The 23,624-nt window shown below is 44.2% G+C and overlaps 1 protein-coding gene across 1 annotated transcript in view; it reads left to right on the forward strand.

Annotated features, from left to right (window-relative positions):
- The first annotated feature begins 627 nt into the window (after window positions 1–627).
- The window catches only part of Bbs2 (Bardet-Biedl syndrome 2), a 33,084-nt gene continuing 10,087 nt past the window's right edge, over window positions 628–23,624 (forward strand). The window contains exons 1-12 of the mRNA XM_028770348.1: window positions 628–901; window positions 9,434–9,661; window positions 12,063–12,188; window positions 12,814–12,876; window positions 14,450–14,527; window positions 14,973–15,077; window positions 15,163–15,249; window positions 19,092–19,227; window positions 19,446–19,582; window positions 20,608–20,752; window positions 20,838–21,009; window positions 22,025–22,154. Of these exons, the coding sequence (XP_028626181.1) occupies window positions 785–901; window positions 9,434–9,661; window positions 12,063–12,188; window positions 12,814–12,876; window positions 14,450–14,527; window positions 14,973–15,077; window positions 15,163–15,249; window positions 19,092–19,227; window positions 19,446–19,582; window positions 20,608–20,752; window positions 20,838–21,009; window positions 22,025–22,154 (1,524 nt within the window). The 5' untranslated portion in view covers window positions 628–784. The remainder of the gene's footprint in view (window positions 902–9,433; window positions 9,662–12,062; window positions 12,189–12,813; window positions 12,877–14,449; window positions 14,528–14,972; window positions 15,078–15,162; window positions 15,250–19,091; window positions 19,228–19,445; window positions 19,583–20,607; window positions 20,753–20,837; window positions 21,010–22,024; window positions 22,155–23,624) is intronic.

The following is a 23,624-nucleotide window of genomic DNA, read 5'->3' on the forward strand; positions in this document are numbered from 1 at the left end:
TCTTTCCCTTCCCACGTCCCTCAACTTTGCATCTTTCTCTCCTGCTCTACATTTACCGCCTAAACTATTTACATATAAACTGAAAACTCTTTATTGTTACTTTGAAGGAATTGTTATTTTCAGGTTACTATTGTTGTTTGCCTTGCCATAACAGCTAAAGCAAGGGTTATAGTAGGCACTTTAACGTAAAGTTTTTGGGTTTATTTATTTTTTAGTATTATTATTTTTTTAATCGTGCTTGTGCATGCCCTTGGAGCTGGTTTTCTGCTTCAAACTCAGGTCATCAGGCTTGACATCAAGCGTCTTCACCCACTCAACTATCCGCCGGCTAAAGCCTTAGTTCTTGAATGAATGGGTGGGTGACAGAGTGTGCGGTGTACGGGGTACAGTTTGGCTGATGTGCTACAGAGAATCCTGGGGAGGTACTGGTTCAGACGCCGCCACCTCAGACACCAAGACAGGGATGCATCTAACACTAATTTACAGCAACAGCCCGAGAACGGACAAAGAACGCATTCCGACCAAGCACGACGCCACTGCGCAGTCGCAGGAGCTAGTTGGGACTTGCGTAGCTATGCCGCTGGGAGGGTTCGCGCAGGCGTAGAGAGAGCTGACGACATTGGTCGCGCTCCAGCCTGCGCTTCCGGCACCGGGTCCGAGGCGTTCCTGATTCCTGCGTGTCTTTACCTCGCACGCCTCATCCGCTGCTAGGCAACCGGCGGGCCAAGCTGCCCGCCTTTCGCCTGCGTCGGGCGTCTGTCTTCCGCCCCTAGCTGGCGCCATCATGCTGCTGCCCGTGTTCACCCTGAAACTGCGCCACAAAATCAGCCCCCGCATGGTGGCCATAGGGCGCTACGACGGGACTCACCCGTGCTTGGCGGCCGCCACCCAAGCGGGCAAGGTAACCGCTCCCACCCGAACTCCTCCTGCCCCCAAATCCCGCCCCTTACGCTGCCCCGCCTCCAGCCCGCATTGCTTGGCAACCGGTCGCTACTGTCCTTGGCCTCAGTCTTATCAATATAGGGTTTCAGAGGAACAGCTTCGTAGGAGGAACAGTGACTTTTCTTTTTATCGCCAGGTTCTCAGTGTTGGATAGAATTGAGGACAGATCAGGAGCTTAGGGAAAAGACGTCTCAAGAAGAAGGAAAGCTTGTCCAGGATTAGTAGCGATTGCTGACTCCAGATTCACGCCCAGGGCCTCTGCTTGCCTCCTGGAGTGTCTTCCACATTTGCCTCTTTACAGTGGAGGGAGGGGGATTCAGGAGGACAACAACCCCAATGTTAAATTCAGATTGTAGCTTTGGTTCTTGATCACGTACATTCAGATCTTTGCCTTATAAGTTAAGTATTCATTAATACTTAAATGGATACTATGAGCCACATACTAGGAAAGGTGTCAGGGTCACAGATACAAGATCATTCAACATTCACCTTTATGTTTAACACTTTTTTTTTCATGCTAGATTGTTGTGGATTCAGAGATAAAATGAGGTTGATACTTTTTAGGAAGCTTGTAGAAAGGCCGCAGACAAGGCACATCAAGGCCCTGTGTATTGATGGATGCATGCTCAAAATACAAGGACTATAGTGACTTCAAAAATACAACTTCTAACAGGTACAAAGCCTTATGTGTTAATTCTCTCAATTAACAAATAACAGCAACGAGGATTATGGGAAGTATTCACTAATTGTTAGTGGCTGTTAATTTCTTTTTGCTATTCCCACTTTACTGATTAGAAACAGTTCAGAGAGGTTCAATTTTAGTGTCTGAGATTGCTCAACTAGAAAGTTCTGGAAAGGAAGCTAGCTGTATGTGGTAGCTCACACCTGTAATCCCAGTGCAAGAGACTGAGGCAGGAGGGTTGCCATCAGTTTGAGGTCAAGTTGGGCTACAGATCGAGACCCAGTTTAAAAAAAAAAAAGTTGTGAAATTGAATGCACGTTGTTAGACCCAGCAGGAGTGTCAATTACACAATTAAATTTGTGTAAGGAGTTTCAAGACACTTCCATGTGTGCTGTATGTTACCTTACATGCTATGTCTAGGGTTACATAGCAGGAACATAGTGATTCATTTAAGTGGGTTATGATTTCATAAACTGGTATAATGAGGTAAAGTGCTGAACTTTGGGCCTGGTATGTGATGCTATTAATTAGGATTAATGAATTGATTGTTAGGCAGGCAGTAACAAGCCTGATGTAGCTACACACCTGTTATTTCATCTGTTCAAGAGATTGGGATCATAAGTTCAAAGCTAGCCTGGGTGACATAGGAAGACCCTATCTCAAAATTAAAATTTTAGAAGAAGGGAGTTCTTTACCCAATGATTCCTTATTGGATAAAGGCACCTACTGCCAAGCCTGATGACCTGAGTTCTGTCCTAGGGACACACATCATGGAGAGAGATCTGACTCTTGTAAGTTGTTGTTATGTGACCTTCACTTGTGTGCCATAAAGCCTGAACATACACATATGCACAGGCACACACAAATAATAATATTAATAAGGCTGATGTCACTCAGTGGTAGAATGTTTGCCTAACATACTCAACACCCTAAGTTCAGCCTCCTGAGCTGCCTCCACCCAGGGCACTGAGAGACATCCAAAAGAAATTCACTTCCACATATGCATATGTGCATATACAAGTTCATGTTCATAGACAGGAGCACACAGCAATATAACAGGCTAAAGATACCCCAGTGGTGTTACCTTAACCCTTAATTTGAGGCCTAATCCTGTGTCGGACACTTTTCTTAACTCTGCAGATGCTGTGTTAAGTGAAGTTTCACCTCTGGAGCTTACATTTGAGAGAGTACCAGATAGTAAGCAGAGTTGTGCATATGATGTGTACATGATATATAATGTTAGAATATATGATATGAACTGTATATGCGGCCGGGCGGTGGTGGCGCACGCCTTTAATTTCAGCACTTGGGAGGCAGAGGCAGGCGGATTTCTGAGTTCGAGGCTAGCCTGGTCTACAGAGTGAATTCCAGGACAGCCAGGGCTATACAGAGAAACCCTGTCTCGAATAAATAAATAAATAAATAAATAAATAAATAAATAAAAGAACTGTATATGCTATAGATACATTGATACATGCATTTAAATTATATACATACTATATATGTTCTTGAGAGAAAAGACTAGTATTTGGATTGACAGGACTTGCTGATTGAAAGGGTGGTCAGAAAGGCCTCTGGTAGCATTTGTTCAGAGGTTTGAAGGGAACGAAAGCCAAGCTTGTAAATATGTGGGCCAGCTAGAGCCCATAACTAGGTAGAGAGAATGATCTGTGATAGTGTATATTCAGATGGGAAGAAGTGAATTGAAACATGTAGCAAGAGAAAGTAAAGGAAAAATTAGTGGATAACAGATAAGGTAGAAGTAGCAGATAGGTAGCAAAGCATCATCAAACCAGGAAGCCACAGCATCCAGCCGCTATGACTGGAGTAGCCTGAGTGAGAGAGCAGACGGGGTACCACTATCAAGTTACATCATCGAGCAGAGTGACTGGTGTCAAAGTGACTGTATTTGCTTGATGTCCTTGTCTTCTCCAAGGGTTACTGCCTCGATTTGCTAACCGAGGTCTAATCCTGGAAGCTTCTAGCTTCTGTACAATCTTATCTATGCCTAGACTGTTCTCAGCCTCTCAGACATACTGCTGAGTAAGCGCATCCTATCAGGCTCTTTCTGAGTTCCTGTTGGCTGGTCCAACTTAACTGTTCTTGCTCAAACTTTTCTCTCAGCTGACTGATTCAATCTTGCTGACTGATTCAATCTGGCTTCTCTCTCTGCCAGCCTCACTTGAATTAAATTTGCTTTGCCTTAGGTGAACTTTGGCATTCTGTTCTACTTTTCTGGCTCCTTCTCATTTTCTGCTTTGTTCTGTCTTCACCTGTCTAACTTGTTCTCTCTGCAACCTGTCTTTGTAAAACTGTCCTGGTAAAACTGCCTCCTCTTTCTCTGCACTGTTCTCCTAAGTAGCCTCCCTCCCTCTCTGTTCTCACAAGAGTTGGGCATGTCCTATTCTGTCAGTAGCTTTCTCCGGTTTGTCATTTTGTCTACGTCTCAATCACTTTCAAACATGGGTGCTTCCATCTATAAACTACTTTTACCTTCACTGTTTGGGATTAAAGGTACATGCTAAGGGTCGAGCCGCACCACAACGAGAAACAGGTTTTTGGGTTTTTTTTTGTTTTTTTGTTTTTCCAGTAAATAACACAATCCCAGGGTTCACAGTGTAATCAGATAACCTGCAGCAGACTGGGGAAACAGTACTGGACCAGGGGCTTCTCATCTGGGTGGACAAGAACCAAAAACAAAAAACAAAAAAAAAAAGAAAGAAAAAAAAAAGAAAAAAACCTGGTTCACTGGTGAAGTGGCTCAGCGGGTTTGATCCCTGAGGCTCACATCATAGAATGAGAGAATGAAATCCACAGATTGTCCTTTGATCTCCATGCACACGCCATGGCACGTGCACACATAAAGTTTTACAAATTGGTAACATTTTATCATCCATGTAAAATGTAAACAGCACATGTAAAAACACACATTCCAGCTGGGTATGGTGGCATTAGCCAGTATACTTGGAGGCAGAGATAGGAGGATTATTAAAAGGTGGAGGCCAAAACCAAAACTAATGAACCAAACAAAAAACACAGAGCAACCAGACACACAAACAAAACCCCCCAAAACACATTGCGGCCAGGTCTGACAACCCAGGCCTGTGTTCTTAGCTACCCAGTAAGCAGAGGCGGGGCTGCAAGTTGAAGATTGACTTGGGCTATAGAGCAAGACTCTGTCTCAAAAATGAAAATGGTCTACGGATGTAGCTCATTGGTAGGGTGCTTGCCTCACATGGTCAAGGCCCTAGGTTCAATCCTCAGCACTGCAAATAGGATAGAAGCAGAACAGGATTCCCGAGTGAAGCTAAGGCCTGCTCTGCTCACTGGTGCTGCATGTCTAGAAGCAGACTTTCATCATTACATCCAGACTGGGTCTCACCCTGACAAGGATATTTTATTTATTAAAAAAAAGTTTCCAACTATATATTCTGATCATGCTTTTCCTCTCCCCCAACTCCTCACAGACTCTCTTTACCTCCCCACCCAACCTATTCCACAATTCTTCCTCTCTCCTTAAAAAAACAAACAAAAAGCCCAAACATGTCCCCCAAATATACAAGAAAAAATGCCTAAAGAAAGCAGTACGACAGGAAAAAAATCAACAAAAATATCATTGATCAAAAAAAAAATTATTGTGTGTTGGTGTCTACTTCTGGACATGGGTTCTACCCGGAAGTGTGGTAAGTATACCCAGTGAGACTCCATTGGAAAAAACTATTTTTTTTTTTTTTTTTTTTTTTTGCAAGTGAGCATCAGTTGCAGATAGCTTCTTGGATGGGGTGGAAGCCGGTGACCACATAGCACTCTCAGCATTGAGACCCCATCTGGCTTGAACTTGCGCAGGCTTTCTGCATGCTGCCACAGTCTGTGAATTCATATCTGCAACAGCCCTCTTGTGTCTGAAGAAGTCACAAGAGTACCTGATTTTCCCTTAGACCTGTGACCTCTTGAGTCTCGGGCTTTGGCCACTCGAGCAGTGTCAGGCTTGGGTTCCATTCCGTGGAATGGATCTTAAGTTCAGCCAGAGGAGGATTATTCCCTCAGCATTTGCCTCGCTGTTGTATTGGCGTATGTTGCAGGCAGGTCATCTTTGTAGATCTTGGGGTTTGCGGCTGGGTTGATGGCTACCTTCTCTGGTGTTGTGCAGAAGACTTTCCATTATCGTGAGTGCTAGTCAGTAGGGGGAAGCTTCTCATTAGGTACCAGCTCAGCTTCAAGACATGTAAGTATTGTCTTCAGCAGTGGAAGTTGCTTTGTTTGTTTTTAAAACATGCTTTATGCATAGCAATAGTTTTCTTTTTTTCTTTCTTTTTTTTTATTTGGTTTTTCGAGACAGGGTTTCTCTGTGTAGCCCGGGCTGTCCTGGAACTCACTCTGTAGACCAGGCTAGCCTCGAACTCTCGAACTCAGAAATCCACCTGCCTCTGCCTCCCAAGTGCTGGGATTAAAGGCATGCGCCACCACTGCCTGGCAGCAATAGTTTTCATATGAAATAACACTATAATAGAATGGTCTGATATAGCTGTAAATAGAAGTAAAAAGGGGAAATTTCAGGCTACAATGACAAAACCCCCCCCCCCCCCCCCCCAAAAAAAAAAGACATTTTCTAGCTGTGTAAGAGATGGATTCAGTGACTTGTCTCATCAAGTTCCTGCTGCACTGATGGCAGTGGACTCAGAGCAAGTCCCATCATGGCCTCAAAGGATGGACACGGTGGATTCTTTTGTAATATACAAAATGGTTCTTGCTAATTCAGTATGTAGAAAGTGAATTCACATATTCTCTCTCTTTCTCACACACATACACACACACAAACACACTTTAATAGAATTGAAACTAGGAGAAATATTCTCTTTCACAACTGTGTCTTTTTTACCTGTGTTCTGTTCTTATAGTCCAATATTATTCTCTCTTGGTCTTCTATATTTTAGACTACACCCACTTACACCTGTTTACATATATACATAATAAGCTAGGATCCACATATGAGGGAGAACATATAGTCTGTTTTTGAGTTGGGATCACCTTGCTTAATGTTAGTCTTGAAGGAATAGAGAGTGCTTTCTTGAAAGGTGAACACTGATTTTTCTCTTGGAGACATTCTCTCGCCTACTGTACATCTGGGGAATCCTTGTCTTTCTTAGCTAGGACAATGCCCCGTCACAGCCATTCCTTTGGAAGCAATAGTCTGTTCGTAGGCTTCTCTAGGGACTCTTTCCGTATGGAGACATGGGACCAGGACCAGTTTGACCCTGGCACTTCTTGTTGCTTTTGACATAAACTTGATTCTTCCATTCCAGACTTCCCTTCCTGTTCTTCTCAGTGTCCAATCTCTAGAAGACGTTAAGAATCCCTTTGTTCAGAGCTAAATGAGTGTGATGTGGTGACCCTGCCTTTCATGGTCTGGTCATACCAGGCTACTTGTTTCCACCCTGTCACTGTCATCAGGCCTTCCCCTTCTGCGCATAAGTAAGTCCCATCAAGTTTAGTGTTTATAAGAGCTTGTAACACATCACACAGATGAGAACGTTAAACCATATTCACTTGCTACGTTCATTTTCTTCATGTTTTCTGGTTCTCTTGAATATGTTTTATTTTTAAAGATTGATTTAGTGTGTGTACAGTGTTCTGCCTGCATATATGCCTATACACCAGGAGAGGGCACCAGATCTCATTACAGATGGTTGTGAACCACCATGTGGTTGCTGCGAATTGAACTCAGGACCTCTGGAAGAGCAGTCAATGCTCTTAACTGCTGAGCCACCTCTCCAGCACCCTTGGATATATTATAAATTAATGAATTTGTGTATGTGGCTGTGTGCATGGTGCCATAGTGTGTGTGTGGGTCCTTGGGATCAAATGGAGGTTTCCTGGCAAGCTCTCTGACTGTTCAGCTGTCTTGCTGCCTCCACTTTTTTCTATAATATTATTTTTCTTAAACTAATTTTCATAGGTAATAATTTAAAATAAATACAGTATTTATCCTAAGGGAATGAAATATTTAAAATGAGGACCCAGAGATTTCCAATTTAGTGTTTCTCATTTCTTCTTCTGTTGTGGTTATCCCTTAAAGTTTTTGTTTGTTTGTTTGTTTGTTTGTTTTAAGATGATAAAAACACTGGGCATGCTTGTGAACACCTTTAATCCTAGCACTTGGGAGGCAGAGGGAGGCTGATTTCTGAGTTCAAGGCCAGCCTGGTTCACATGAGTCCTAGGACAGCCAGGGCTATACAGGGAAACCCTATCTCAAGATAACAAAAACTCTCAGTGAGGGAGCTGGAGAGGTGCCTCCGGGGTTAATAATTTCACTGCTTTTACAGAAAACTGGAGTTTGGTTTCAGCACCACATCATTACCTCATAACCACTTGTAACTCTAGGGGACCCACGCCTTCTTTTGGCTGCTGTGGGTGTCCACACATGTGTACACACAGGCACAGAAGCTCACACATTAGCAAAAGTAAAATCTTAAGAAGCAGTTCCTCCAGTGCTGTGCATCCCTCTTTGAATGCAGCTCATTAGAAGCCGCAGTCCATTCTGTTATTTAAGACACTGACCCTACCCCAGCTCCCTATCTTGGGAGCAATGTCACGACACCTGGGAAGCCATTTTCTGATTTCACTCCATTTTCCCAGGCGAAGCTCAGGGAAGTTGAGTGCTACATGAAGTCACTCAGATGACTACAATTATTATTATTATTATTATTATTTTGAGACAGGGTTTCTCTGTGTAGCCCTGGCTGTCCTGGAACTCACTCTGTAGACCAGGCTGGCCTCGAACTCAGAAATCCGCCTGCCTCTGCCTCCCAAGTGCTGGGATTAAAGGCGTGCGCCACCACTGCCCGGCAATGACTGCGTTTATGATACTCACAGATACAACTGTTGAGTTTCTGACTTTGGGACTAATTTTAATTCTTGGTCTTCCTAGTGGAGACTAAAACAATCTTCAAGAATTTGATTTATATGACACATTTTAAGCTTGTAAAACACATTAAACTCATTGACCATTTTAAGGGTTGGGAAGGGAATTTTTTTTAAAAGATCTATTTATTTTATGTATATGAGTACACTGTCACTGCCTTCAGACACACTAGAAGAGAGCATCAGATGGTTGTGAGCCACCATGTAGTTGCTGGGAATTGAACTCAGGACCTCTGGAAGAGCAGAGGTTGCTCTTAACTGCTGAGCCATCTCCCCAGCCCAGGAAGGGCATTTATTTGGGGCTGGAGTAGAAGACACTGGAGGAAGTGCTTATTCTGGTTCCCATGATCATGTGCTGTATAGCATCAGCACTGAAGCTCAGATCAGCTTCCTGTATGTAACACTAGGAACAGGTCCATGTGCTTGCACGGTCCTGGTGGAGAGCACATGTGCCATCTTCATAAGCAACAGTTAGAGCTTGCTCTTCACTTCCACTGCAGGGCTAAGTACCACTGGATTTCCATAATCCACAAAGGTTGAAAGTTGACTAACATAGAACTGTGTATGTGTATCTTTTCTTAGTTTCTGTTTTTGTTTGTTTGAGACAGGGTCTCTCTGCGAGTCCTGGCTGTCCTGGAACTCATATGATGGAGCAGGCTGGCCTTGAACTCACAGAGATCTGACTGCCTCTGCCTCTTGAGTGCTGGGATCAAAGGTGTGTGCCACCAAGTCTAGCCTTCCATGACTATGTTGAGCTTTATAGATTAAGGTGGTTTCTTGTTATTGTTAGTATCTTCTAATCATTTTTTAATTTTTAAAAAAATTTTTAAAAGATGTGAATTTGGCATTTTTGCATGTTTTAGGGAATATAACTCTTTTGTTTTTCAGGTTTTTATCCATAATCCTCACACGCGGAGCCAGCAGTTCAGTACATCAAGAGTGTTCCAGAGCCCCCTGGACTCTGATGTCTCTCTCCTCAACATTAACCAGACAGTCAGCTGCCTGGGTGCAGGAGTCTTGAACCCTGAGCTTGGCTATGATACTCTTTTAGTGGGGACACAGACCAGTCTTTTGGCTTACGACATCTACAATAATTCAGACTTGTTCTACAGAGAGGCAAGTATACCCTCCTTTAGCCTTCGAGCCCCCATTGCTCACTAATGCCCACAGTTTTGCTTTTTGCTTATTTGTTTTTGTAAGACAAGAAGGTTTTATGTTGGTGGTGGTGTTGGGGATTGAACTCAGAGCCTTGGATATTCGAAAAAGGTTAAGTGTTCATCACTGAGCTGCTGTTCCAGCCCTTGTCTCTGTGTTTGAAGATGCTTGTTGAGGTGTCTTCTTTTTGGTTGTTGTAGCAGGCAGTGGGGAACTCAGCTACGCATCTGTTTAGGGCATTTGTAGCCTACGTGTGGAGTTTTGGTTGGTAAACATTTGGTGGTCGTCAAGAGTGTCTGTAGCATGTATATCTGTGACGCCATCTGTCCAGATCTTTTAGAAATCCAGCAAACAGTTCTTCTGTGGCCTTGCATTAAGCCCCAAAGCTTGTTGGAGGTCCTTACTGTAGCCTGAGATCTACAAGCTGCTGCAGATTTAATGCCTGAGCGACCTTCTACTATCTACTATAGGAAAAAGAGAGAAGAAGTATTTTTTAAATCACCCTGTAGCATGTGTTGGTGTCTCTTCATTCCCTTTCATGGCAGATAGTGTGCTGTTGTACGTATATGCTGGGTTTTATTTATTTATTCATGAGTTAATGGACAGCCTACTCCCTGACTGTTTTGGATGACTTTTTCAGTCAGGAATAGGTACTGTACATTTGTAACTCTTGCACTCAGAAGCTGAATGAGTAGGACTGTGAGTTTGAAGCTAGGCTGGACTACATAGTAAGTTTAAGACCAGTCTGGTCTACAAAGCAAGATATTGTCTCAATAAGACAAAATCCAAAAGTGCATTATCTGCCTGTATTCATGCAAACAAACACATATAAATAAAACACATGAATTTTGGGGACTGGAGAAATGGCTTGGGATCTAAGCACCTTGGCTGCTCTTCCAGAGGCCCTGAGTTCAATTCCCAGCAACCATATGATGGCTCACAACCATCTGTAATGGGATCCAATATCCTCTTTTGGTGTGTCTGAAGACAGCTACAGTGTACTCATGAAATAAATAAGTAATTCTTTTAAAAAATACATGAATTTCAAAAATTAAAAGCTAGGGCCTGTAGAGTCTTGTGGAAGAGTAGGGGATGGAAGTGAACAAGTCAGAGGGTCAAGGGTACCACAAGAAGACCTACAGAGTCAACTGACCTGGGACCGTGGGGGCTCACAAAGCCTGGGCCAGCAACTAGGGAGCACGCAGGAGCTGGACCTAGACCCCCTACACATTTGTAACAAATGTACAATTTGGTCTTCATGACGGTTCCCTAATAAGTGGAGTGGGAAATGATTTACCATCAATATTCGCATTTCTTTGGTTACTGATGCTCCCTTTCGACTGAATTTCTTATTTACTGTTCTCTTATTTGTCGTTTATTCACAGAGAGCTGTTTGATATCTTCATTCCACTCACTTTTCTAGTTCACTGTCACCTTCTGTGTTTGTTTGTTTCTTATTTATTATATTTAGTTGTTGCTCTTTTTGAGAGGGCCTCGCTGTGTTCGCTCATCTCAAACTCCCAGGCTCAAGCAATCCTCCTGCCTCAGCCCTGTGTTTAGCTAAGACTACCAGTGCAAACCTGGCTATTTATTGTTTACCATTTAACCTTATGCTTTGATTCGCTGATCTTTTGGAAATTTAAATTTCTTATGAGAGCTGTCTTTATTATACACACACACACACACACACACACACACACTATTTCTTTGGAATATGTTAGGTTAGCATACAGTGTATTATTGTGTTTCATCCTTCATATAAATGTTCCCCCCCATCAGCCTTCGTCTGCCCTCCAGCTGCTCTCCTTTGTTTTCTCAGTTTGCAGCCCCTTCTCTCTTCTTTTCACTAGTAATCTAGTAGATTTCACTGGTAATCTAGTGCTGGGAATTCTATTTCCTATCTATTTCTTTCTTTATAACTAATCCTTTCTTTATATTTATAGATACTTAGATATGTAACTAATGGTATAGCTTCCTCCATATATATTTAATTTTCCAAACTTAAAAGTATATTGGATGTGGTAGTACAAAAATATTTCTATCTATAAGGGTTAAAATAAATCTTAGAAGTTGGGTGTTTAAAGGTGCATGCCTTAGTCATTGGGAGAATCCACCCCTGCGGAAGTCAAAAGTCCTTGAGAGCCCTGGATCATCAAAACCATGTGTTGTAGCAGCTTAGTGTGAAAGCTGCACATGCCCGGATCTGGACTTGGTCTTGTCTGGGCTACAGCATGGGCTCTAGAGAAGCCTAACTGCCCTCTTAGGAGACAGGGCAGAGCCAGTTGAATAGCTGGAGGAAGCACTGAAGCACCCTCCCCCAAGTGTGCCTGCACATCGCTGAGTCCTGTCTCTTTCTCCTTAGGTCGCAGATGGGGCAAATGCCATTGTGCTGGGGACTCTGGGAGACATTGCCTCCCCTCTTGCCATCATTGGTGGAAACTGTGCTCTTCAGGGTTTCAATCACGAAGGAAATGATCTCTTTTGGACGGTATGAAGAAGTAAACATTTTGGTACTCAAAGCATTTCTACTTTTAATTTTTTGGATGTCTTTTAAAGGACTGATTACATTGAATATTAGTTAAAACAAACAAACAAACAAACAAACCCACCCACCCGAATGGACTAATAGCCCTGAGGAGATGGCTCCACTGTTAGAGTGCTTGTCAAAGCACCACGAGTTTAATCTTTTGAACATATAAAAATGTGGAGCCTGGTACCTGAGTTTGTAATCCCAGCACTGGGGAAGAGGAGACAGGGTTAATTCCTGGGCTTTTCTGACTGTCCAATCTAGTCCATTTGGGAGCTTCAGGCCAGTGGGAGAGCCTGCCTCAAATGAAGTGGACAGAGTTCCTAAGGGTGACACCTGAGGTTGCTCTTGTCTTCCTAGGCATCCTCACACATACACATGTGCACCCATACCCACACAGAATATAGGATATGCACACATGTATACATACACACAAATAATTTTTTAAAAAAGGACATTATAGTAACGATATGGATAATATTGCGAACTCACTGGTAGTTTATGTAAGCCTTCCCTTTTTGAGGCTAATATGTTTGGGTTAAATGAAAAAGGATCGCTTATCAATGACTTTCTGTTTTATGTTCAGGTCACTGGAGACAACGTTCATTCCTTGGCTCTGTGTGACTTTGACGGTGATGGGAAGACAGAGGTGTGTGGCAAAGCAGCCATAGGTGCTCTGTTCAGCTGAATAAGTTCCTTTTGACAGTGATGTTAGCTTCTTGTGGCTGATTTAGATCTGAGCTCACAGGTCCTTGTCTCTGTCTCCTCTTTCCCCTCTCTTCCCTACTTCTCTCCCCCTTCTCTCCTTGTTCCTCTCTCCCTATCTGCTTCCCCTCCTCCTCTGCTCACTGTGTGCATCTCTGAGACATTGGAGGAGGAGAAGGCAAAGGTTGATGAAACCTCAGTTCCTTTCATAATCTTATAAACCACTTCTGATGCTTTGGAACATTAACTCATTTTCAACTTTGGCTGATAAAATGATATCATTTGAAATTATTATGATAATTGTAGCTATATACTAATATAAAAAATTGCCCTAGAAATCAGATCCTTGAGAAGTTGGTATGTATACCCTGTCTCCTGGACCCTAACTTCGCCTGCTTTCTGTGGACACTGGGCTTGGGCTCTTGGTTTTGTGAATGCACTATGTTAGAAATATGGCCGACTATGTTTGTGTCTTTCCACAACTCCAGAATTTATTAATTAACAGTAAATGCACAGGGTGCCAAGGGTTTTGTAGGCAGCAGTTTCCTTGTGATCCCACTTTCTTTGTAGCCCTGGCTGAGGCAAACAGATCTCTTTTATTTCAGTGTACTTACTAATATCACTCTTAGATCACGTATTGGGCAGCACAAAGTAACTGTACGTGTATAGTACTGTACACATACATATACTTACATAACTGCATATGCATAGATGTAGGTTACAGTGTGGCTACAGAGGGTTAAAGGCCTGAGAGGCAGGGACGCTAACAGCTTCGAATAGTCTCAGTCAGTCTCAGGGAGCTGAGGTCTGATGCTTCTGTAGCAGCTGCTCCCACTGTGCTTGCCTGTTGGCGGAGTCAGGCTATAGCATCAGAGTGCAGCTGCAGTGGAGGCTGTAGCAGCGAAGGTCAGGACCAGGGCTTCATGGACGGACGGGCAGATGGCAGTTTGAGTAGACCGAATCGATATCGGGATGAAATTAAGCTAAAGACCCTCAAACAGTCAGGAGCATGACAATTCAGAGGGCCACCTCTTGTGGTGTCCAGGGAGCTGCACTCTTTCTCCAGTCTAAGAGGTCCAATAAGCTCTCAGCCTGGCTTTCCTGATATTATTGTAATACATCATGTGCTCCCACAATGCTGTTTTACCTCAGGAAAATGGCAGCATTTTACTTCTAGAAAGAAGTCATTGATCAGTCTGTGTTGCACAGTGAGTGCTCCTGGGCAGGTGGCACATTCATGGGTTACCGAGGTGTACAGCCTTTCAGGGTTTCTGTCACTCAGGGATGGATCTCATCCTGTCCTGCACTGCCTAGAGCCCCTTTTTCTCTGGTGACCAAATCCGTTACCACCCCCTTGAACACTGGGTTTCTAGGGGACTGGAACTTGTGGGTAGCAAGTAGTGTAGCCAAGTAGCAAGTAGCAAAGGAGTGTTTTTTCTTTCTTTTTTTAATTCATGAAACTTTGCTGTGTTTTCCACATTAAACTCTTGACACTGAGATCTCCCTTCCTTTTTCAGCTTCTTGTTGGATCTGAAGATTTTGACATTCGAGTTTTTAAAGAAGATGAGATTGTGGCAGAAATGACAGAGACAGAGGTAGGACCTGGTGCTGCAGAGTGGTGACCTTAGGCCAGCAGAGGGAGCTCAGGCTGAGTCACAGGCCAGGGTGCAGAGTGGTGACCTAGGAATAGGCAGGTCAGCATTGCACTCAGAGGCCTTAACTCTGCAGCTTGGTTTCAGAAGGGCTTTTAAATCTAAATACAGCTGTGGTAAGGAGGTACTTGACTTTTCCTCGGTTAGTCTATCTCTATTCACCCAAGATAGAGAGGGCAGCGACAGACCTAGGAAACCATGCCACTCAAATCTGGCTTGGTGAACCAACGAGTTTAACTGAGGAACTCACAGCTGTTCGGATTTCAAGATAGCAATGGCCATGCCGTTCCTGGAGGACTGAGTTCCTCGATACAGACATGTGGTTTTACAAGGTTGCATGTGAAGTTGAGTCTTACTGAGTAATTGTCTCCTGTGTTGTTTTTGGCAGATAGTCACCTCTCTATGTCCCATGTATGGCAGTCGGTTTGGTTATGCCCTTTCCAATGGCACAGTTGGAGTTTATGACAAAATGGCCCGGTACTGGAGAATTAAAGTTAGTACACCTCTGCTGTTTTGGGGGGGGGGTATACTTCCAACATGGAGAGACTCCTGTACTGATTATTGGAATTCTTTTTCAGTCCAAAAACCATGCCATGAGCATTCATGCTTTCGACATTAACTCTGATGGAGTATGTGAACTCATAACCGGGTGGTCTAATGGGAAGGTAAGTTGAAGTTAGGAAATGTCTGTGTAACTCAAAGTAACATCTGCTCATGGTATTGGCTGCACTACTCAGATATAAACTGAGCTCAGTCTTTCCTCGTTGTCTCTTCCTGCTCTAAGGCAGATATGTCCTTTCTGCCTTGTAAATAATACTTGGGAGAAAATCTCCAGAGAATCTTTCTCAGTCTCCTCTTTGAAGGCATGAGAATCCATCCATCAGATTGATTGTAGGTATAGACCAGTAAAAAAAAAAAAAAAATTCAATAATAGGCTATGCGAATAGCTCTTTTGTAGAATTACCAGAAGAATCATGTTAGGTGTCTGTTTCCCACCTGTAACTTTGAAGTCAAATCCTTTTGCTTTCTTTCTTCTTTAAGCTTCAAGTCAGAATCTCTTAGTGTTTTGGCAAGTGAAGGTTGTCTTGTTAGCGTCTGATCTCCATGGACACCATCTGTGGTAACTTCCTTCTCCGTCAGTGTTGGCTTGCCTGGGAGATTGGCTAATTCCTGCCTTTTCTTCTGCTCTCTTCTTTACCTTTGGCCAGCACCTCGGCCTTCCTTCGATGCCATTTAAAAAGCACATGCTGAAAAGTTGTTAGGTTGGCTCTGACTTGTCTGTTTGGTTTTGTCCTTGCCACAGGTAGTAAATGTTGTAAGAGAGGAATACGTCATCATTACTTATTAAGAATTTGAAAGTTTATTCACTGATGATATATGTTCAGTTAGGTTGTGGTAACAAGTAACATGGCCTGGGTACTTGTAAGCCGTTGGAGTTTATTTCCTATTGGGCTGGGGCTGGGGCCTCTGACATCAGATGTAGTGGATTTGGTGTCTGGGAGGCTGCTTCCTAATGAGCCGCTGTCTTCTCACTCTGACCTCACACAGCAGGAGGGGCCTAGGCATCTCCCAGGGTAGGGAGTGTTTTTAAAAATACTATTTATTTTTCTGTTTTGAGGTATGGTCCTATTATTGGCTTATGAAATAGTACAACCCACACTTCCTTCAAAACCACCTCTCAGCTGTTAGGATCCTAGGTATACATCCCCATACCTGGCTTTGGGGGTATCTTATATGAGCACTAATCCCATACATGGTCACCTTCCAATGGTACTATGCTTGTGGTAGAGTTCCAGTGTACACATTTCAGGGAGAGGCAAGCATTCAGATCCTAGCAGACCACATTCTTGGGGAACAGAAATTAATATGGTTGAGTCAGGAATTTGGAGTTACTATCAAGAGAGGCGTGGTGGTATATATGCTTTTAATTCCTGCATTTAAGAGGTGGAGGAAGAGGCTGGAGAGATGGCTCAGAGGTTAAGAGGTAGAGGAAGGAAGATGCTGAGTTCAAGGCCAGCCTGGGCTATAGAATGAGACAGCTTCACAAAGGCAAGGAAGAAAAGATACCTTCAGATGACTGGACCTACTGTTTTATAATAAATGCTTTCAAACCGGGGATTTTTTTTTTATTATTACCTAGTCTGTTCAAAAGTGTAGAGCCATTAAGAAAGTGATGCAGTTATCTGTTCTTAACAGAAACAGCAAAGAAAAGGAAAATGCACACACCTGATTGTGCACATCCACGTAGAGTTACTAAATAAAGGCTCCTAGCCCATTAGCTGTGTCGAAGTCTGTTACTCGCTGAGTTGGGGCGCCATCTCCTCCTTCCTTATTGGATAAGCCAAAGTGTAGTATGTTCACAGAAATAAGTTTACAGTCCTGCATGGTTAGCAAAGGAACAGTCTTGGTTCCCAGACGTTGTGGAAGCTCAGGAGGGAGCTACGTCATGGGTTTCTCTGTGAAGAAACAGGAAGTCAGCCTGAGTCACAGGGGAGGGTTAATGTTCGAGAGCTCTGGTAAAGGCCATTCAGTCTCCATAGGCTCTAGGAGTCATCACCTTAAGGTGGATGTGATGTTGACATAAGTAACATGGTTGAATTATTGAGTGGGATGTGCCCCAGAGAGTGGTGGGCTGGGAGCCTGTGTATTTGGGTTAAAAAGATAAAGATAATGATTCCCATTGCCTGCCTGGCCAGAGTTTCTGTGGAGGGCCTTTGGGTAACACATGTGTCCTTGCCTGCACCAGTCATCCAAGGGAATGCCTTTCAGTATTGTTCTTGAGACGTCTTTGCAAGTGATCAGCCATCTGTTTATGGAAGAGCCCTGAGACATCCAAGTAGTTTTTATGAGGAGAGGATAAGGTCATTAGGAAAGGTTGTATCGTTGCTGTGCGTGATGGCACTTGCTTTTAATCCCTGCACTGGGAAGGCAGAGAGGCAGGAAGATCTGTGTGAGCTCAATGCCAGGCTGATCTACTGAGAGAGTTCTAGGACAGCCAGGGCCACAGTAAAACTCTCTCAAAGGAAAAAGAAAGAAAAAGTTACTGTATGGTAGAAGATTTGGATAGTTGTTTAAATGTTAGGTAAATAGATTTTACATGTGTATAAGTCATAATAGTAATGCTTAAAAGAAATGACATGTATTTATTTATGGGGAGTGGCAGGTGTGCCATGGCACATGTGTGGAGGTCAGAGGGCAGCATGAAGGAATCAGTTCACTCCTTCTACCATGTAGAGCCTGCGGCTCAAACTCATCAGGCCTAGTGCCTCTTACCGAGCCATTTTGCCAATCCATAAAGATGTAATTTGTATACAAACCTTTTGTTTTGAGACAGAGCCTTGTTACCTAGCCAAGGCTCGCCTCAGACTCACTGTGGGGCCTTAGCTGGCCTTGAACTTAAGGTAGACCTCCTGCCTTAGCTTCTTGATTGCTGGAGTTGGACATACATCCAGCGTCTAGAGCTGATGTCTATTATACACTTGTGTGTATTTAAACCACTTTATAGTGTTAACACTTTCAGGACTTCATACGCCCTGTGAGGTGTGGGCACTGTTTTTACTCTTGTACTAGTTATTAATCTCCACATGAAACCATGAACAGAAACTTAAAACTCTAGCATAAGATCGCATACATGGTATGTGCAGGGTGGACTCTGGGCCTTGGCACATGGGCCTTGGAGCACATTCCTTTGATCATGTGCTGTGTGTACTTTATGACCGTCCCTCAGCAGACCTAGTTTTTCACAAGGAACACTGTGGGAGAGACAGCTTCTCTGAAAAAGAGGGAAGGACATCTATTTTGAGGACCTCTAGATCCCTGTGGCCCTACAGCCACAGGTTTCATGGTGTCCTCTTAAAAAGAAACTAATTGTGCGTGTGCATGCATGTATGTACATGTTCCCCCCCCCTCTGTGTGTGTGTGTGTGTGTGTATGTGTCCGAATGACAAGGCCTTGTGTAGCCCAGGCTGGTTTCAAACATAATATGTAACTGAGGATGACCCTGCACCAATCCTCCTAAGTGCTAGGATTATAGGTGTGTGTCACTACACCTGGCTGGACTAAGTAACTTTTTTGGTTTTGAATCAGGGTCTGTGTAGCCCTTGCATCCTGGAGCTCTTCATGTAGACCACAGTAGCCTCAACTCAGAGAGATCCTCCTGCCTCTGGAGTGCTGGGATTAAAGCATGCACCGTTTCACCTGGTTTTAGACTAATAACTTTTAAAAAATTAATTTTTATTTTATGTGCGTTGGTTTTGCCTGCATGTAGATCTGTGGGAGGGTGTCAGATCGCCTGGAACTGGAGTTACAGACAGGTGTGAGCCACCATGTGGTTGCTGGGAACTGAACTAGTCCTCTGGAAGAGCAGTCAGTGTTCTTAACTGCTGAGCGATCCCTCCAGCCCCATGGACTAAGTAACTTTTAAAGCTAATATTTATCTTGACGTTTTTGTTGCTGTTGTTTTTAAACTGTGGTAGAAGTGACTTTTGTGTTACGGTTTCATTTTCAGGTTGATGCTCGCAGTGACCGGACTGGAGAGGTCATATTTAAAGACAACTTCTCTTCCGCTATTGCTGGTGTGGTAGAGGGAGATTACCGGATGGATGGCCACGTACAGTTAATCTGCTGCTCAGTGGATGGGGAAAGTAAATTGGGATAAGAGAAACCCTTAAGCAATCCACATTTCAATCTCATCAGGTTAAAAATGCCTGGAAATGAATTCTGCAGTATTTTATTAAGCTTTTCTAAGAAATTCACGTTAGTCAAGAGGATGAGGCTATAGAAGTTTGGTTTATCTGGGCAGGTCATCGATGGTCTAAACTAGAAGTGTATAGCTCTGCTTAGGGTCTTGTCATCTGTTCAGTCCGAGGCTACCTGCCAGGCACAGCTGAGATGAAGGGGAACCTCCTGGACACAAGTGTGGAGCAGGACCTGATCAGAGAGCTGAGTCAGAAAAAACAGAATCTGTTACTAGAACTTCGCAACTATGAGAACACCAAGGTGCGCTCTTGTTCTGGAGTCTAAAATGTGGGGCTAGCCAGGATGCTCTCTGCGAGTGTGGGACAGTGCTGGAGTCAGTGCTGGCTGGGGGGGCTGGGCCTTCCTGACCACCCACAGAAATGCAGGTTCCTTCTGCTTTTTGGCCACTGCTAGAATGAAGAGCCGTGAGAGTTGGGTGTGATGGTAGTAGCCAATGTCACCCCAGGACTCAGGGAGGCATGAAAACTGGGTGTGGTGGTATACAGTGTCACCCCAGTACTTGGGCTAAGAGGAGGCTTCTGCATTCTAGCCCACATTATATAGCCAGAGCTTGTCTCAGAAAAAGGAGAGAGAAGTTCTGGAGAGATGCCCTAGCAGTTAGGGGTGTACACTGAGCTTGCAGAGGACACATGTTTGGGTCCTAGCACCCACAGGCAGCTCACAGTGGCCTGTGACCTTAGGAAACTCTGCACCCTCTCTGGACTCACCAGGCATCACACACATACATGCACAACCCTCCCCTGCCCCACACATATTCACTTAATTAAAAATGAGTATAAAATATTTTTAAAAGGAGAGCTAGAGCCAGGCAGTGGTGGTGCACGGCTTTAATCCCAGCACTTGGGAGGCAGAGGCAGGCGGATTTCTGAGTTCGAGGCCAGCCTGGTCTACAGAGTGAGTTCCAGGACAGCCAGGGATACACAGAGAAACCCTGTCTCGAAAAACAACAACAACAACAACAACAACAAAAATAAATAAATAAAAGGAGAGCTAGAGATAGATAGACAAATAGATGGAAGGACAGATAGACACAAGCATTTGTAAAGGGGATAAAGAGGTATGGAGGACCACAGATGGAGACAGGAGTGGGTACAGCTCACAGGACCAATTACAACAAGGGAGCGCAGACAAGTTGCGTGGGATTCAGAGTTGTAAAGAGTGAGAGGGGTGGGCAGTCTGTCCTGTGCTGAAGCTGCATAGCCGTATTATTTAACTTGGACTTAGCTCACTGAGTGACTGAGCTGAAGTTAGGAGGTGTCTTGCAGACAGAACTGAGCAGTCCCCTGAATGAGGCGGATGGGCAGAAAGGCATAATCCCAGCCAATACCAAGCTCCACACAGCCCTCTCAGTCAGTCTGGGGAATGACGTACAAGATGCGCACGCGGAATTGCGAATTTCCACTTCCAATGGTAAGACACTACATACAGCTGGTACTGGCAGGCACCCATGCTATCTTGGAGTAGTCCTAAAATGTTGTTTTCCTTCCCCTTACAGATACTATCATCCGGGCAGTACTAATTTTTGCAGAGGGGATTTTTGTGGGGGAAAGCCATGTGGTCCACCCCAGCAATCACAACCTTTCCAGCTCCATCCGGGTACCCATTACTCCCCCCAAAGATGTCCCTGTGGATCTGCACTTGAAAACCTTCGTGGGTTACAGAAGCAGGTGAACCTTTCTGTCACAGGTCAATTCCATAGAGACAGGGGTTTGCTATTACAGTTGCCCTCTTGTCAGACCAGAGAGGTCACTGAAGGATCTGCTTGCTAGTCAAGGTTTTCCTATGACCTTTCATTTCCTTAATTTAAATTCCTTCCAATGAAAATAGAGGCATGTAAGTTTAAGGCGGTTGTTTTTAAGTTTTAATCAGGCAATCTCAGGGACACAAAAACGTTAACAGCATGTTTGAGCTTTTGGTGAGGCTCAGCAGGAGGATTCATACTTAGCATGCTCGAGCTCCTGGATTGGAACATCAGCACCACAGTGAAAGAACAGTTGGATAATTATTTAATTATAGTCTGGTCACTGACACTCTAAGGGGTGGGAGATGCTTAGATGAGGTGCAGTACTGAAGCTGGTGGGAAACCTCACTGCACTTGATGTAGATAAAGGCCTTTTGATGCTGGACATGCTGGTACAGGCCTGTGATCCCACCAGTCAGGCTGAAGCAGGAAGATCAGAAGTTCCAGGCCAGTCTGGACTACAAGAGAGTTGAAGACCATACTGAGCACCTTAGTGAAACTCTGTTTTGTAAAAACACCAAAATCTGCTGAACAATACAAACCAAAGGCTTTTTATATTCGTTCAGGGTGTGGTAAAGCCCTGGTGCCTGTGTGTGTGTCAGGGTGGACAGCTTATATTATTCCCAGATCGCAGACTCACTATCCTGCTACAGAACTTTAACCCTCAAGCTTTCTCCTCTTTCTTCAGTGTAACTCTTAGACATCTGTTGGTGTTGACTCAGTAATGAGTTTTTTTTTTTTCTTTCCTGGGCCCTCACCATGAAATAGCATTGTACCAAGCCAGGCACAGTGGTCCCTGTAATCTTGGGAGGCAAAGGCAGGAGGACCAGGAGTTCAAGGCCAGCCTGGGCTACATGAGATCCTGCCTTAAAAAGCAGGGGCTGGGGAGTGCAGATTAACACCATACTGAACACTTCTGTGTGTTCATTGGTTGGCCGTAGCACCCAGTTCCATGTGTTTGAACTGACAAGACAGCTGCCCCGATTCACCATGTATGCATTGACAAGCCCAGACACAGCTAGCGAGCCTGTCAGCTACGTGAACTTCATCGTTGCGGAGCGGGCACAGAGGGTGAGTTGTGTGTTCTTTGCTTTCAGTTTATAGTGTGCACCTTTAAAATCCGTTAGTTGGTTCTGTGTAGAAGAAATACCAGTATCATGCTGGTAGCGGCAAACATTATGAACCATGTAGTATGGAATTTGCTTAGAAACTTCTAAACTTCGCTCAATTTCTTATTAATGCATGCATGTTTGGGCTGTGTGTTTGTGTCTGTTTATGGTTGTATGTGTGTATGCCATGGTGTGAGTGTGAAGGTCAGAGGACAAGGTTTGGCGGTTGGTCCTCTCTTCCTCCGTGTCAGTATACTGACATGGTTTGCTGACTGAGTCATCTTGCTGGCTCTGGCTAGTAACTTACCGTGACACATTACTGTTTTTAGGCATGGTGGCATAGGCCTGACTGTAATTCCAGAACTCCAGGGGCAAGAGGGTCATGAGTTTGCGAATAGCTTGGGCTACATCAGAAATTCCAGAACTCAAAAAATTTGCTGAAATTTTTCTTCTCTGAATTTTGAAACACACACACACACACACACACACACACACACACACATTGTTCTAAGTAATCCTTAGTTACAATTGAATTCTTACTGTTCTTAATTCTCTTCTTTCTTTTGTTATGATATTAGTATAGTTGTCTTGCTTCCGTGTTTTAAGAGAAGAGAAATGGGACGGGCTGTGGTGGCGCATGCCTTTAATCCCAGCACTTGGGAGGCAGAGGCAGGCGGATTTCTGAGTTCGAGGCCAGCCTGGTCTACAGAGTGAGTTCCAGGACAGCCAGGGCTACACAGAGAAACCCTGTCTTGAAAAAAAAAAAAAAAAAGAATTCAGAAGCCAGCGTCCCACCCTGTCTTCTCTGCCCTGGACTAACACACAGCCCTCCTGCCGTTCCTCACTCTGAAAATGTAGGCCTGCTCCAAGTTCTGCTCTACCTGCTCCTTAGTCAGGAGCCGACTACTATCTGGTTGTGTTGAATCACCAACCAGAGCACTGGCTGATGAAAGGCCCCGCTCAATAGTGCCACATCTCCTGAGCTGACACGTCCACACCAGCACCATTTCAAGGAACATCACCACAGCAGCCAAATACATTGGGACGGCTGGCTCTGGAGCTGGGACTGGGACTATGTGGGGAGCATCATCACTGGCTATGCTAGGAACACTCTCTGAAGCAACAACTGTTTGACTCTTGGCTCTGCCCTCTCAGAGACCATGGGGCTCTCTTGCCTAATGGTGGCCTCTCTCATCCTCTTCGAAATGTGAAGCAGCTGTCTCCACCTCCAGCTCCCACCGCTCTTTCCCATGTCTCATGTGCCCTGCAGGTTCCTCTTCCTGAACCTCCCTGGAAGGATAGGGAAAGGAGGGCTCAGGGTGTAACACAGAGAAGCCAAACAAATAGAGTCTTACTAAGAAAAGAAGAGTTCTGAAGCTCAACCAGAGGTATAGTGCACTGCCATCGGTGTTGAGCTACGAAAAGCATTTAC

Source organism: Grammomys surdaster, unplaced genomic scaffold, assembly GCF_004785775.1.
Source record: "Grammomys surdaster isolate TR1022 unplaced genomic scaffold, NIH_TR_1.0 201, whole genome shotgun sequence".
NCBI lineage: Eukaryota > Metazoa > Chordata > Mammalia > Rodentia > Muridae > Grammomys > Grammomys surdaster.